We start from the raw sequence: 15,504 nt of genomic DNA, 5'->3' as shown, positions 1-15,504 counted from the left end.
CTCCCTGTACAACTTTATCAATGTGATATTGATTTGCTGTCAGTAATATTGGACTTTATTGATTCGAATAGAGCCATGAACGAGATCTGATTGTAATACTTTAAAATAGTAAAAAAAAAAAGGCTTTTGTCGGGGAGGCGCGCCCTATGTAATAAAATTAGAGATTAATTCATCCGCTATTATGAAAAATATGTTGATACGAAGGAACTTTTTTATACATTGAAATTAATAGTGTATTCTATATGACATTGAAATCTTAACACATTTAAGGTTGCATTATCAATGAGCGCAAGCCATTGAGCACTTTAGATCGGTCATTAATTTGTAAAAATAACAACCACACGTATGGACTGACCGACAGTATCGATTTGCGAAATAAATAATTGTGACACAGGAGGTCTTCCCAACGCCAGCGATATCTGGATTTTAATGGTGATTTTAAATCGGAATATGAGACGTTCAGATGCTTGGTGGAAATATCAGATACTCCGGGTTTCCATGAAGCACACTTGTCAATTCAATTACGTTTTTATATTAGTAAGATTTCTAAGCAGCATTGAACGCAGCACACCTCGCAGCATTCTCGCTGCCAGGTGAGACAGGCCACGCCCTTCGACCTCTAATAAATACAAAGACTAGTGAAACTGGTTCGTCGGGATTTTGAAGCTTTGCTGTTGTTCCATAAAATTCGTCACAAGGGACTGGGTGAAGTTTTTTTTCCTCGTCCCACGGGAGCAGAGGTGGGCGGAACTTCTTAGCTCAATAGCCTGGCGGAAAGCTCTTTCACAGAAAGAACCGGGACAGAGAAGGACGTGAAGAATTTTCACGAATTTGCTTCGGAGTCTGAAGCTAAAACAGACCCAAAATGGTGAGCGAGAGGAGCTTTACCATACACACTTAAATCCTGTTGTCGTTGTTAAACTGTTTCAACGTGTTTGGACAGGATCGGTACGGCGACCTTAATATGGACTTGGAGTGTGATGGGGGAGACGTCGCGGTGAGTACGAATTTCATCAGTTTAGAACGTTTTATGGCGATGATATCACATTGAAGAGCATTGCCATCGTTGACAGTCATGATTTCCTAACCTAAAACTTGTCCGTAAAGGCAAAAACAAGTCCGTGACATTGACAACAATATTAACATTTATTCACCGGACTGCCCGGCAAGGAGCTCAAAAGCGCGCTGCCCTCCGATAATTTTATTTATTTTAAAATATAATATACATATTCTTGGTTAAATCAAAATATTAACATAATATACCTTAGCATAACACATCTTATGATAGAACAAAATATATGATATCTGTATAAATGTAAAAAATGGATATCTGTAAAAAGTAAAAAAGTATGGTCACAAAAATTGTATACAGTATACCAAAAGTTACTCTTTGGAGCTTCACAGAAAAAGTATAAATGTTGTCCAATTAATGGTATATTGATTGAGCGACACAATATGGTATCGACATTGATACTCACTGCTGGGGTGTTAATACTATTACATATCAATACTGGTATAGTGATTTGGTTATCGATTCCACTTAAAATGAATAAACCCTTGCAACCTACTGTAGTGGATTTGCAATTAATTACACTTGATTCTTAAAAAATCAAAAAAGCATTTTCCCAACGATCACAAGCGCGATCCAGACTTTGCACCGTGCATCCCTATTTGAGTGGGACTTCCTTAGAGTTAACTGTGGAGCCCTTTTGGACACCATTGCTAACCAAAAACAGCAGCACTCAGTCTCTCATATCAAGTGTATGGAGTCTTGTAAACATAGGCGGGATTAAAAAAAAAAAATCTTCCCCAACCGCTAATGTGTAGTCGACCAGGCACCATTTGCAGAAAAAAAAAAGTTGGTTTTGCGTTTCAGCAAAAGACGTTTTTTGGCGGTATGTTCAAGCGATCCTCCAAATCGTCCGAAACACAGGTAACAAATGATGATAATGATAATGGTAATAATAATGATGACAATAGTAATAACTTTATTAGTAGTTGTAGTAATAATAATGAACCTTGCAACCTTACCATTTAAATGTTTTCACCACAGGACAATCTGTCAGTCAGCAGTGAACTGTCAAAGAGTAACGATAGTCTGAACGACAACACGAAGGTCTCATCCTGGTTTCTAATGTTGCATGTTGTGCATCAGGCTAATGAAAACACCAAAATCATTGTCTTTTTTTTCTCCATGATTCCAGGACAAGGGGGGCATTTTTAAAGGCATGTTTAAGAAGCAGCCTAAATTGTCCAAAGAGCCACAGCAGGTTTGTTGTCGACCTTGTTGCATTTTATTTTGTCTTTCGTGATTAAAAGAAGGAAAACCTCGAACAAATGAGACAAGCTACATGTTGCTTTGTCACTAGCTTTTTGATAAGATAAGAAAATCTTTGTTCGTCCCACAATGCAGAAATTCCCAATTTACAGCAGCACAGTTATGAAAGGAAGAAAGTAGAAGAACAAAAAGTAAAGGAGCTGCGCAGCCACTCTCGCGGCACTCAAACTTTTGCTCCCTCACCCTTTAAAACGTTTATTTATTTATTTATTTATTTTAAAGGACAGTTTCATGCTTGAATGCAACACAGAATGTGTTTTGGCTACAAATGACACTGTGATACTGTGTTGTAGCCTCCACACTGACTGTTTTAGGACCGTTGTCGTACTCAATTTTCTTGAATGCAACACTGAGATCTGAGGACCATTTTTGAGTCTTATGGTCTTGTACACAATGCAGACTTTGTTTTAGGTACATTTCAGAACCCTTTTTGATTGTTTTAGGACTATTTCAGGACTCTTTTGGTCTTTAATGGAATGGTTGAATGTAGAGGAACAACCATAAATCAACACCTAATCGATTATCAAATTAATAATTATTTTTAGCATGCATATATTTATATTTTCTATTTATATACTTTTTGTCTTCTACTTTCTCCCTTTCATAATTTTGCTGCTGTAAATTGGGAATTTCTCCATTGTGAGACAAATAAAGGTTTTCTTATCTTATCTTACCTATTTTCTGACATGTTGTGGACCAAACCAGTGACTGAATATTAAGTCATTTATGTTTTTTATCTTTTTCTGCACTCTCATTCTAATATTGTTGTGTTTTAGAATACCTTGTTGAAAAATAAATTAATCCAATGATTCGACAAAATAATCAACAGATTAATCGATTATTAAAATAATTGTGCGGCCCGGTAGTCCAGTGGTTAGCACGTCGGCTTCACAGTGCAGAGGTACCGGGTTCGATTCCAGCTCCGGCCTCCCTGTGTGGAGTTTGCATGTTCTCCCCGGGCCTGCGTGGGTTTTCTCCGGGTGCTCCGGTTTCCTCCCACATTCCAAAAATATGCGTGGCAGGCTGATTGAACACTCTATATTGTCCGTGAGTGTGAGCGTGGATGGTTGTTCGTCTCTGTGTGCCCTGCGATTGGCTGGCAACCGATTCAGGGTGTCCCCCGCCTACTGCCCGGAGACAGCTGGGATAGGCTCCAGCACCCCCCGCGACCCTAGTGAGGATCAAGCGGTTCGGAAGATGAATGAATGAATGAATAAAATAATTGTTACTTGCAGCCCGACTTTAATGTGTTTCAGGATTCATTTTGCCTTGAACGCTGCACTGACTGCAACACTGTATTTTAGCGCTATTGGAGTTCTACATTGAGGTTTCTTAAATGCAGCACCGATGGGCAATTTTAGGACTTTTTGCACTTGAACGCAATTCTGCTTGAGCTGCTTTAAAGATTAAGGTGATGTTGTGGTTTTTGTTTTTCTTTCTTTTTCAGGTGGCGCTCTCACAGCACAATCCAGAGTTTTCGGTGAGCAACGACAGTTTAGATGACAGTAAGCCGTCCAAGGTGAACCTACACTTGTATAGTTAGCTCAAACCAGTTAGCCTCTGATGCTAAACTCACTTGTCCTATGCAGGACAAGTCTGGCATGTTGGGCGGGATACTGAAAAAAACTCCCAAACGGGGACACGCACGCAGGCCCTCACAGGTACGCAACACGACAATCACACTTACATACGCATGTAAAGTGTTATAAAATATATTTTGTTCTCTCAGGATCTTCTTGACATCGACATGTCCGCAAGCAATAACAACGTGAACGACAACACCAAGGTGAATATTGAATGTCGCAACGTTTCCAATAGAGCTTTGACCTAGAAATTGTCTGATTGTTGTCGTTGCTCGGTTCATGTACGCTTGTGTGGTACTGTTTATTTCCGTTTGACATAACATTCCAAAACAAAGCGTGAAATGCGTTGCGCAGAGAACTTGCCGCAACATTGTATTTTGGACTGTGGGTGTACTTTTATGTACTTGAATGCAATGTGGAAGTATTTTAGGACAGTGCTAGAGTTGTTTTCAGGAACAATGTGTTGTTGCGTATATTTTTAGGTGGCGCTCTCACAGAACAATCCAGAGCTTTCGGCCGGCATCAGCAGCTTAGATGAAGCCAAGCCAACCAAGGTGAGCGCACGTTTGCACAGTTAAACTCACACCAGTGAGCCTTTGAAGCTAACACCACTTGTCCTACGTAGGAGAAGTCTGGCGTGTTGGGCGGGATCCTGAAAAAACCTCCTAAACGGGGACACGCACGCAGGCCCTCGCAGGTGACAGCACAATACTGTATTAAGATGACACAGAAAAAAAAAGCATGTAAAGTAAAACATCAGCTTTCGTTCTTTTAGGATCTTCTGGACATTGACATGTCCGCCAGTCACAACACTGTGAATGATCACACCAAGGTGAGTGAGTATTTATTGTCACATTGAAAATGCTTTGAAAACCCCAAACTGTGACTTTTAGTGTTCACTGAACATGTTTTTAGGACCCATCTCAAGACTCTTCTGGTACTGATTTTGTTTCAGAACAGATCTAGGCCTCGTTTTGTGTTGAATGATACCCTGACTATGTTTAAGGAGAATTTCAGGATTGTTTTGCTCCAGAATTTAATTCAGAATGTGTTTCTCAGTGCATTTTCAGGACTCTTTTGGTCTTGAATGCAACACTGACTGTTTTAGATCAAATGGAGTCTTTTGGTCTTGAACTTTGACTTTTGTTTCAGCTCACTTTAATGACAAATTTAGCCTAGATCGCAATGCTGGCCTCATTTTACAACTCCAGGATGCATGGTCTTGAATGCAACGCCGTCTGCGTGTCGTTGTAGCACACATTTCTTCTTAGATGCAATACAGACTGTTGTACAACAAATCCAGGACTCTGTAATATAAAGCGGGCATTATTTTAAACTCTCCTGGTCCCAAATGCAATGTTGACTGTTGAAGGACAAATTTAAGGCTCTTTTGGCCTTGAATCCAACACTGGCTGTGTAAATAAGTTTTAAAGTAAGTGTGTGTGTGTGTGTGTGTGTGTGTGTGTGCGCGCGTGTGTGCGCGTGTGTGTGTGTGTGTGTGTGTGTATATATATATAATTTGTCATTTCTTGAGCACAATGTTTGTTTTCCTTTTAGGAGAACAGCGGGATGCTTAAAAAATCTCCAAAAATAGCACAGGTGATTTCCCCCATCCCTCTCTTATATATGACCTCATCCTCAGACAGTGGACAACAATCTGCTTCTTTTCCAGGATGATTTGTCCGCAAACGACGAGCAGTCAGGGAGCAGCAATAACCTGGCCGCCAACAATAAGAACGCAAAGGTGACTATTACTTGAGCACGAAATGATGCTAACGGCAATCGTTAACGTGCTCTTTCCCAGGAGTCGGCTGGAATGTTTAGCGGAATGTTTAAAAAATCACCTAAGCTGTTAAGAGAAAAATCTCAGGTGAGCAGCAGTGGAGTCAATTTTCTTCTCGTTGTCGATAAGTGAATGATTTTTAACTTCACTTTGCATTTTATCGACTGGTCCAGGATGATTTGTCTCAATCCAGCGAACTGTCAGCCAGCAGTGAAAACCTCTCTGAGGGCGGGGCTAAGGTCAGTGGTGCTGAAGCTCATGGCTTAGCATAGCAGTGAAATCCAAAGCATTCATTTCCTGTTGTTTCCGCAGGAGAAAGGAGGATTCTTTAGTGGAATGTTCAAAAAGCCCAAACAAACTGCTGCAAGCAGAACTCAGTCTCAGGTCAAATATCTTTTACTCATGGTCTTGAACGCACCATTTTGTTTTACGTTTTTCTCGGCTCTTTAGTTTATTTTTCCTTTCTGCTGACTCTGTTTAAGGACAATTTTAGAACACTTTTACCCAATGCTAAATGTATTTTAGAACCATTTTTATAACTTTTTGGCTCTTTTAAGATTCTTAAGACTATCCCAGGACTCTCGGCCTTAAAGTACTCTTAACTACGTGGAAGCACATTGAGAGTTACCTTGTGTCTGAAATGTGCTATACAAATAAAGCCGCTCTGCCTTGCTTTGCTTTAAAGGTCACACTGAAACTTTTTTGTGGGGGGTCCACTTCAGAACCCATTTTGTGCAATTGTAGGGCTCCTTTGGTCTGAAATGCAAAACAGACTGTTTATATGTCAATATTTGACCATCGCTGGACTCTTGGTCTTGACCGCAACAATGACTGTCGGACAATTTTAGAACTTTTAGGACACTGTCAAATTTGACTTTGCATCTACTCTCGTGTTTTAGGAAGATTTGACGTCAGCCAGCGAGCTCTTTGCCAGCAACGACAGTCTCGCAGAGAAGACGTCTAAGGACACGTCTACAGGCTCCAAAGAAAACCTGACGGAGAAGCCCAAAGTCAAACAGGTAGTCAATAAATGTGCTTTTTGCGAGGAATTTGACCATTAACATCAACGTGTCTGTGTGCACTCAGAACGGCTTCAGTGCCATGATGAAGAACGCCTTCTCTTTTGATAAACCGGTGCGTTCGTCTGTTTGTACCGTTTTCCATGAAAAGCCGCAACAATATTTTATAAATATCAAAACATTTGTGTGTGCGGTTGTTTAGGAGAAGGAGAACTCAGATGCCGATGTCACCGAGGAGATGTCGGACACCGACGAGAACCAGACCGGCCATAAACAGGTTCGACAAGTTGTTTCGTGGAAATCCTGAAACTTCTCTTTGACGGGTGATTCATGTTTGTTTTAAACATTTGATTTCAGAGCAAGCTGGCCGGCGCCATGAACATGTTGAATCCATTCCGGTCTGGAAAGGACAAGCACAGCGATTCCAGTGACGATGACACACCTGCCGCTAGTGACAAGTCGTCCGGCCATAAACCGGTATTGAAACCTTCCTCGCGTTGCACCCACATTGTCAAAGGTAACAGTTGTCCTCCGCGGGATCCATCTTAATGTGTCCTCGCCTCCCTCAGAACGCCATGATGGGAGCCATGTCCAAACTGAATCCATTCAGGCCTGCCAATAAAGTAACTTGATTGTCGATCGCTTCTGCTAGCTTCATAGTGTCGGTACAAGATGTGGGTCCTTGGCTAGTGATGGAATCATGATCTTATTGGTGGCTGTGCGCTTTCAGGCTTCCTTTTCCATTTCACAACCATTTTTGACTGTTTTAACCCTGGAGAACCCACGGGGTCAAATTTGGCCCCTATATATTCTGCTACTCAAATGCTACCCTTAAATCCCAAAGTGTCAAATTTGGCCCTAATCCTAAATTAGGATTAAAGCATTAAATATTTGAAAAAACATATATTTTGGTGTTCAGTGAACATATAGCAGTCATTTAATGTAAAATTCATTTTCCAAAGAAGAAAAGGGTTCTTGGATTCTCCAGGGTTAAGACCACTCCAAGATGTAATGGTCTTGAAGACAGCACAATTTGTGTTTTAGGACAGTTTCGGGACTGCGGTGATTTTGAAAACAAAGTTAATTTGAGCTTCATTTGAGGACTTGTTTTTGTTTTAAATTCTAAACTGGCTGAATTTTAGGTCCAATTCAGAACCATTTAATTGTTATAGGATGCTTCTTGTCTTTGAATGGAACCCAGTTTTGTGACTCTTTTAGTTTTGACCGCAATGTTGACTGTTTTAAGACTATTTCAGAACATTTTTGGGACTCCTTTAGGTCAAGTTCAAGACTCCTTTTATCTGGAATGAAACACTGACATTTTTGTTGGACAATTTGGGGACTCCTTTGGCTTTGGGAGCAGCACTGATGTTATTTTGGGAAAATTTTAGAACAGTATTTCAGTCTTGTGTATAGTGCTGACTGTGTGTTAAGAACATTCTTGTAGTTGCGCAGCACTTTTTAGTACTGGAACACAAGACTGAGTTCATAACTGGACCCCAGCGATAATAAACTTTTGTCCTTTGCTGCCGAGAGAAGATGTCTCTTCAGTGGCAGTGCGTTCCTTGCCAGCGTTTGGGCAAAAACCTTTGTTGACTTTTGAACAAAGTTTTCCTACAAAGGTAAACCATTTTAACTTGTACTTCCGTGACTTTCCTCCTTTGCGCAGAAAGACACAGAAGACACGGAGATGCTCATAGAAGCTGACAAACAAATGGAGGGGAAACAAAAAGTACTGCATATTCATTATCATGAGTAAATGGTGACAACACATACGCATCCTCTCCCTTTAAATCCTTCCTGTGTGTGTCATCCTGGCCAGCTCAAAAACAACGGCGTCGACAGAGAGCAAAAGCAGAGAAGTGAAACGTCGCCACTTCCACATCAACCCGCCCAGGAGGTTTGAGAGCAGTTTGTTTCCAGTTGACACTCTCGTGCCAACACGGCCGCTTTAACTTTGTCACTGTCACGCCTTCACAGGAGAAGAACCGGGTACAGGCTCAGGCCAAAGCTACGCCGAAAGCATCGGAGGACGCTAAGGTACAAACATTCGTGGCTTGCCTGCTGCCAAGTTATCTACTGTATGCTTTGGGCCAACAAATAGCAAGTACTTGTCTGCTGCAGGACAACAAGAACATGACGTCTCGGGAGAGGGCAGATAAGGAAGCTCCAAAAGTTCCCCCCAACAAGCCTTCGCAGGAGGTAGGAGGAGCCTCTAATGTTGTTTGTGTGTATCCAAAAGCAGGCAAGAAGGGTTCTGAAATTAACCAAAAAGAGTGCTAAAGTTTACCTGAAACACCATTGGTGTTAAGGTCAAGACGAAAAAAAAATTGTAACTCTAAAAGCAACCAAAAGATTCCTGAAATTGTCCAAGAACATCTTCAGCGTCATGTTCAAAACAAAATGAATCCTAAGATTGCTTCAAAATAGTCAAAAAGACTTCTGAAACTGACCCCAAAAAACACTCTCTTTTGTCTTCTTCCTAATATCGCTCTTAAACACAGTCTGTGTTGCATTCAGTATCAAAGGAGTCGCGCTTGCATGTGTGTGCTTGACCTGCTTCTGAAACGCCGCTATCGGATTTCAGGAGCTGAGGAGGCGAGCCGCCAACACAACTGTGCCCAAGCAAGATAAGCAGAACCAGGTTGTGATCATGAGTCATGTGACAAAGAATCTTGAATGTGAATTGGGGAGATCCATATTGACGAGGACATTATCTCGCAGGGCCAATCAGATGATGAGCTTCTGAAAGAAGATGGCGAGGGAAATGAGGTGACCCCTGTGGAGGTGAGCTCGACATGTAGCGAATGTTTTGAGATCCTATTTTTGTTTTATCGCTCCCACGTGCTTCAATCACATTAAAACTTCTGAAAGCACACTTAAACCTAGTAAAGCAGACTTTTTAAAGTACTCCTTTAGTGCATTTTCTTACTCTTGCTGTCAAGAAATGACTATCCCCAGTTTGAGGAAATGAATATCACTCTTGCTCGCACAGTTCTCCAAAATAAGAGGTCAGGCATGCTTGCTTCAAGTGCTTTTCTCTTCTAATGTAAAACTGACACATCAAAGGAAACATTCATTATTGTACTTCTATTTATGTTAATTGTGGTTCAGCATTCGTGAATGTATCTTTTTTTGGATTTTTAGATTGAAACTTATTTTCCCTATTATTCGGGAAAAACTTTGCCTTCGGCTTTATTTTTTTATTTGTGGGATATTTGCCAATCGTGGTCCGGCTCACTCCCTGGGAAAAGTATTCACTTGTATATTTAAACAACAAAATATTTAACCAAACCAAATAATTTCCTTTAACATATGTCCGCTATCTTAAAACTAACATGTAATGCAAAACACAATCGATGGACAAACAGAAAGTAGCATCGATGGAAACTAACGGCAGCAAGTCATTAACAGAGCATTCAGCAACACTCATTGCAAAATTCCAAAGTCAGTGTATACTGTTAATAGCTACCAAAAAAACCCCCAAAACGATTGCTTAAAAATATGCTCCGTAACAGAGGTTCATCGCATCTCCACGTGTCACTTTTCCAGAGCAAGAAGAAACAAAAGCACTACAACCCATTTACACCTCGTGCTGCTGCCAAGGTACGTGAATGTCACATTTGTATTTAGTGTTATTGTCAACGTTTAACACTTGATGGTGTCGCGTGACAACAGCCTCCATCGGACGACAAAGGGCCGAAAGGCAATGAAGAAGAAGAAGAGGATAAAGAGGTCGAGGATGGCACCAACAAATCCAAAGAGGTCTTTTTTTTTCCCCGCCTTCATGATAAATTCTTTGCCTTAGTTGTTTCACTTATTGATTTTGACTTTTTAGGTCAAAGTCAAGAAGCCAAAGCGACACAATCCCTTCATGCCTCGGGTCAAGGTAATGCATTTAAACTCTTTCACTGCTCTTGACAAGTATGCTTGTCTGTTATGTTTTTTTTTTCAACGGGGATGGTTGGGCGACCAGTACATGACATTGATACCCTGCTTTGGATCAGCACAGTTTGAGATTCCACTGAGAAATCGGCGGCATTTTGTGCATGTTACCTCTTCATCCACTGCTGATTGTAAAACAATGGATAGAGGCATGAAGAAAGGAGAAAGTCAATTCTTTCATTTGGTAGTTTGGTGTACATATGATCATTAACCGTAATATTCCGAAAATGTCAAAATCTTCTAAAATGGCTGGCAATAAATGAGTTTCAATAGATGTCAAGGATATTTATGAGAGGACAAGTGTTGTAATTGTCTTTGTTTTGGGTGTGTTGCAGAATAAAGCGGCGCAGAGAAGAGATGCAGATGCTGAGGTACACTTTTTGTTTGAATTATTTTATAATTTTATTTCCGTTTGTTTTAGTTTACTTTTATTCTTTGACATTTTTTTCATTTCATTCATTCACATTATTTCATCCCAATTTAGCAGTATTTTAATTGAATTACCTTTAGTTTGTTTTTCTTCTAATTATTTTTTTTAAATTGCATTTTATGCACTCTATTTTATCATTTATTATTCTAAATGTATTTGTTCTTTGTTATTTAATTGCATATATTTTGTTGTTTGTTTTTAACTTTTCGTTGTTTTTATTTTGCATCTCATTACATTTATTTTGTTTAATGGATTTTTCTCTTGTTTATTTTTTTCAGGTTTTATTAGATTTATCATGCTTTTTATTGTTTTCTAATTAAATCAATGTAAGTTTATTTTTGTTAGTTTGATTTGATATTTTATTATCCTAATTTTATATTCACTGTTTTGTAATTGATAATATTGATTAAAGAAAATCATAAATCCATCTGTCTTTATACTCAAAGCAAAGAAAAATTCCTCATTAATAACAATAAGCAATCTCCAAAATTGATTTTTTTCTTTACCCATCATTGTATTCTTTTTCATTCTCACGGTGCATATTTTTGCTTGGTAAGGTCTCATATCAAACATGACACAATGTTCTTCCGCTGACACAATTCTTACCTTCCACAATGCTGTCACTCTGGTCCCACCCTGTCAGGGTTTTCTTTTCACACAATGCCACTTCGTCATGTTTCACACTGTTAAAGGGCCGTTTCGGTCACCTGACAGCCTCCGCCCGTACTTCTCACCCTCGTCCTCCAGCAGAGAAGACTTTTGGTCAATATCTGTTTTTGCTTTATTTATTTGTTTTTTTTGCATTCCCGGCACAGCCACCGTGTTGAAGGCATGTAAGGCGAGATCAGGCCGCCACAATGTGTCCTGACTTGTTTGTCTGCTTCCCTCGAGGGAGACGCCACTTCTGCAACAGCACACTATGAAAAAAAGCACTTACTTCTCTTTAGCATCCATCAGGAACACCTGCCCTAATTACACACTGCTCTTCCACCGTAAAGCACACGAAAACACTTGAGAGACATTCCGTTCGGTTTTGTTTTTATTTTGGTTGAAATGAAATGTGCATCTTTTTATTTATTTATTTTTCTATTTTTTTCTCATTTATCTAGTTTTGATTGAGATTTTCTTTCGCTTTTTATTTTTTAACTATTTTGAGATAATTTAAAAAATACATTTAATTTCACTTGTTTTAATTTAATTGGATTTAAATGTAGCATTTATAAACAGAATATTATTGTTTTTTTAATTTAGTGTTTGAGTGAATTTGCAGGTAATTATCCTGGATTTAATTTCACTTTGTTTTAATTACAGTTAAATGTACGATCAAAGCATTTAACGTGAGCATGTATATTTTTTTGTTTTCTTTAATATATAAAATTATTTTATAATTGTATCTGCATTTTATTCATTTGTATTTATTTTACTAAATTCTTTCTCATTTATTTTATTGTGATGGAATATTTTTTTATTTTGATGTAGTGCATTGTATTTTTAGTTCATTTTCTTATTTGTAAGATTTTAACGTTGATTGATAATAAGCATGGGATTTATTTCATTTTTTAAATATTTGTAGTTCATGTATTGTTGGTGTTTCAGAACGAGGGTAGGAACAGGGGTTTGTTCGAGCGCCTGGAGGAGTTCCGCATCGATCCGTCACAGCCTGAAGACAGACAGGTCAGTTTGAGATCATCGCAGCTTCATGGCAACACCGCGTTAATAGGCCTGAATCAAGCAATCTACTTTTTTAAATCTTCTTCCAGGACATGGAGGGTCTTATGGAGTGGTGGAACAACGTGGAGTGTAAGTTAAAATTCAAATTCTGCACGACACCATTGAAAAGGGCGGTGTTATTAAAAAATCAGTTGTATCCTTGTTGTCTATTGACCGCCAATATCTTTGGACTGTGCATCTTTGAAATATGTGCTCTTGCTTAGCTTGGGAGGACACGCCTCAGGATGAAGACATGTCGGATAAAGAAGAAGCTAAGTGAGTGTCGGGGTCTTGTTGACACGAGGGGATAGACATTCCAATAAATTCCTCCTTCACATTTGTTTTTCTAGTCCTACAATGTCTATACATTAATGGATAATACTGGCCAGAAGAGTTGTGCCATATGATTGTCAACATGGAAGTAAATGACGTAGTGTAGTGAACTCTATAGTCAGCCGCCACTTAGTTGGTTAGTGAGTGGCTGAAGAGAGTTGGTTTGTAAGATTATTCAAAATGTTCATTTTGTAGATTGCTGCAGATGTATTTTGTTTATTGGATTAATTGTGAATTATTTGGACTGAACAAGTTACCACTAAATTCTGATGAGTAGCATGAGTTCATCGCTAGTCACTTGGTTGGTTTTTAAAACGGAAACTACCATTTCCTCTGGCCAGGGCATTTGCGGTAACGGCGGAGAAGGTTCAGAAGGGCATCCGCGTGTTCAACAAGCTGTTCTCCGAGCGTGCCGAGAGCCTCTGGCAGCACGTCATCGACCTGAACGGCATCGCCGATGGCCTGGACAAGTTCAACAAAAACACCAAGATTGCCCAGATCACCGGCGGCTCCACCAGTGCTATTGGCGGCGTGGCCACCATCGCCGGCCTGGCCCTGGCACCCGTCACTTTCGGCACCTCCCTGATCGTGACGGCCGTGGGGCTGGGCGTGGCCACGGCCGGCGGCCTCACGTCGGCCGGCGCTGGAATCTCCAACCAGGTCAACAACTCCATGGACCGCAAGAAAGTGGAGAAGATTGTTCAGGACTACCAGGAGAAAATGGCGGACCTCAACAAGTGCCTTAAGTTCATCAAGCAGGGAATTGAGAACTTGCGGCGCTTCGACCTCATCAAGATGAAGAACAACGCGTACAACCGCGACTTCCCTGTGCTGAGCAGCAGCTTTTACGAGGATGGCGCCATGGCGGGCAAGGCCATCCTTATCAACGCCAACGAGATAATGCGCGTGGTGCAGATCGCCAACGTGGCGGGCAGCACTGCTGCACGCGCCGTTCAGATCGCCAGCATGGCCACCGGCGTCCTCACGGGCCTCTTTGTGGGCATGGACATCTACTTCGTGGCCAAGGACTCCAAGGAGCTGAAGAAGGGCGCCAAATCCGAGTTCGCCGCCAAGATCCGCGAGGTGGCCACGCAGTTGCACGATGGCCTGGTGGAGCTCAACACCATCCGCGAGGAGCTGCAGGGCACCACCACGCCGGAGGACCAAGACCACCAAGGGGGCGGCGCCTCAGACGGGAAGGATAAAAAGACAGGGGGTTACGACTACGACAGCTCTGAAGAAGATGAGATTGACCTTATCAAGAAAGCCATCAAGAAAGACCTCGACAACAGGGAATACGTATAACAGACGAACACAGGCCACTGGAAAAACTAAATGAACTACTGAGAAACGTTTGAGAGACATTATACATTCCATGAATTAAATATAATCCTGGGATGACTTGGAAAACAAATAAGCACCCCTGAAAATGTGGCTTACTCTGCCATACTTGCCTTGGTTATTATCTTGTCAGCTCATTGCACATCCAATGTGTTTGCTTTTTAATGAGATGCAAAAAAATAGATTTTAATACGGGTGGGCATGACGATTCTGACTTTTTTTTTTAGGTGACCTTTGTTTCCTGGCTAGCAAAAGCAGGCTTCAGAATTTCGAACACTAACTGCTAGCTTCTCTTTGGGGAATGAATGCCTCTCGTTTTAGCCGTGGATTGTGCTATTGGCAAAACACGACAGTTTTTGATAAACAATGTCGGAGTGATTCTTTTTTTATTTTTTATTTTTTTATTTTTAAATCACACTAGACAAGAGCCTTATTTTATTGTTGTAATAAATGTAAATGCCGGCTGGCTAACGTTGGAGTCAACACTCACTGGACCTAATGTAGAAATCTTTAATATATTTGGAGCAATATTTTATGTTTGCGAGCGAGATTGATCCTAGTGACAATGTTAATCTCTTGAGTGCTATCCTGGATAAAATGCTGCATTTTTATTAAATGAACTTTGTATTTATTGTTGTCAAATTGTGGGTGGACATTTAAATGTCCAATGTATGCGTTGTGATAACAGCAAAAGTGGCAATACACTGTGCAATTAAAGTAAGTAAAGAATCTAATAAAGGCCTGATTTTTTTTAAATCTGTGTTTTGCAAACAGTTGGAAAATTGTTGACAAAATTATAATTTTATCAATATAATATTACAGTATTGCTTTTAGATTTTGTTTACATATTTAAATCAATATTTTTTTAATTTGGTGAGAGCAAAAAAATAAACATTCTCCAAACAAAACAGGAATTCATTTTGTGAAAAAGGAAAAACCAGAAAGGCACCCTCATTTAGCATCTGTTATGATTGTGTTTTTGTTTTTATAGAATACAAAATTGTGAAGTAATGATACAATTT

General features: G+C 40.1%; 1 protein-coding gene across 4 annotated transcripts; it reads left to right on the top strand.

Moving 5' to 3' along the window:
- The first annotated feature begins 660 nt into the window (after nt 1-660).
- apol1 (apolipoprotein L, 1) lies at nt 661-15,221 on the top strand. 4 transcript variants are annotated; one of them, XM_086129381.1, is made up of 35 exons: nt 661-868; nt 944-997; nt 1,877-1,933; nt 2,054-2,116; nt 2,205-2,270; nt 3,786-3,857; nt 3,928-3,999; nt 4,068-4,124; nt 4,404-4,475; nt 4,547-4,618; nt 4,697-4,753; nt 5,479-5,520; nt 5,594-5,665; nt 5,726-5,791; nt 5,878-5,943; nt 6,017-6,088; nt 6,604-6,723; nt 6,791-6,838; nt 6,926-7,000; nt 7,081-7,200; nt 7,293-7,346; nt 8,393-8,455; nt 8,546-8,623; nt 8,704-8,763; nt 8,848-8,925; nt 9,311-9,367; nt 9,448-9,510; nt 10,276-10,329; nt 10,402-10,488; nt 10,562-10,612; nt 11,004-11,039; nt 12,695-12,772; nt 12,859-12,898; nt 13,033-13,084; nt 13,483-15,221. In XM_086129381.1, exons 1-35 carry the CDS (start codon nt 866-868, stop codon nt 14,444-14,446), a joined length of 3,141 nt encoding a protein of 1,046 aa, XP_085985507.1. In that variant the 5' UTR covers nt 661-865; the 3' UTR covers nt 14,447-15,221. The 4 variants fall into 4 exon arrangements, with proteins under 4 accessions (XP_085985507.1, XP_085985508.1, XP_085985509.1 ...); XM_086129382.1 differs by lacking the exon at nt 7,293-7,346; XM_086129383.1 differs by lacking the exon at nt 1,877-1,933 and having other exon boundaries at nt 662-868.
- Nucleotides 15,222-15,504: the final 283 nt, after the last annotated feature.

This window comes from Hippocampus guttulatus, chromosome 14 (assembly GCF_054856545.1).
Source record: "Hippocampus guttulatus isolate MCC_2025c chromosome 14, RoL_Hgut_1.0, whole genome shotgun sequence".
Classification (NCBI taxonomy): Eukaryota; Metazoa; Chordata; class Actinopteri; order Syngnathiformes; family Syngnathidae; genus Hippocampus; species Hippocampus guttulatus.
Note: the sequence above shows the minus strand (reverse complement) of the source record. Positions and strands in the feature narration are given on the sequence as shown.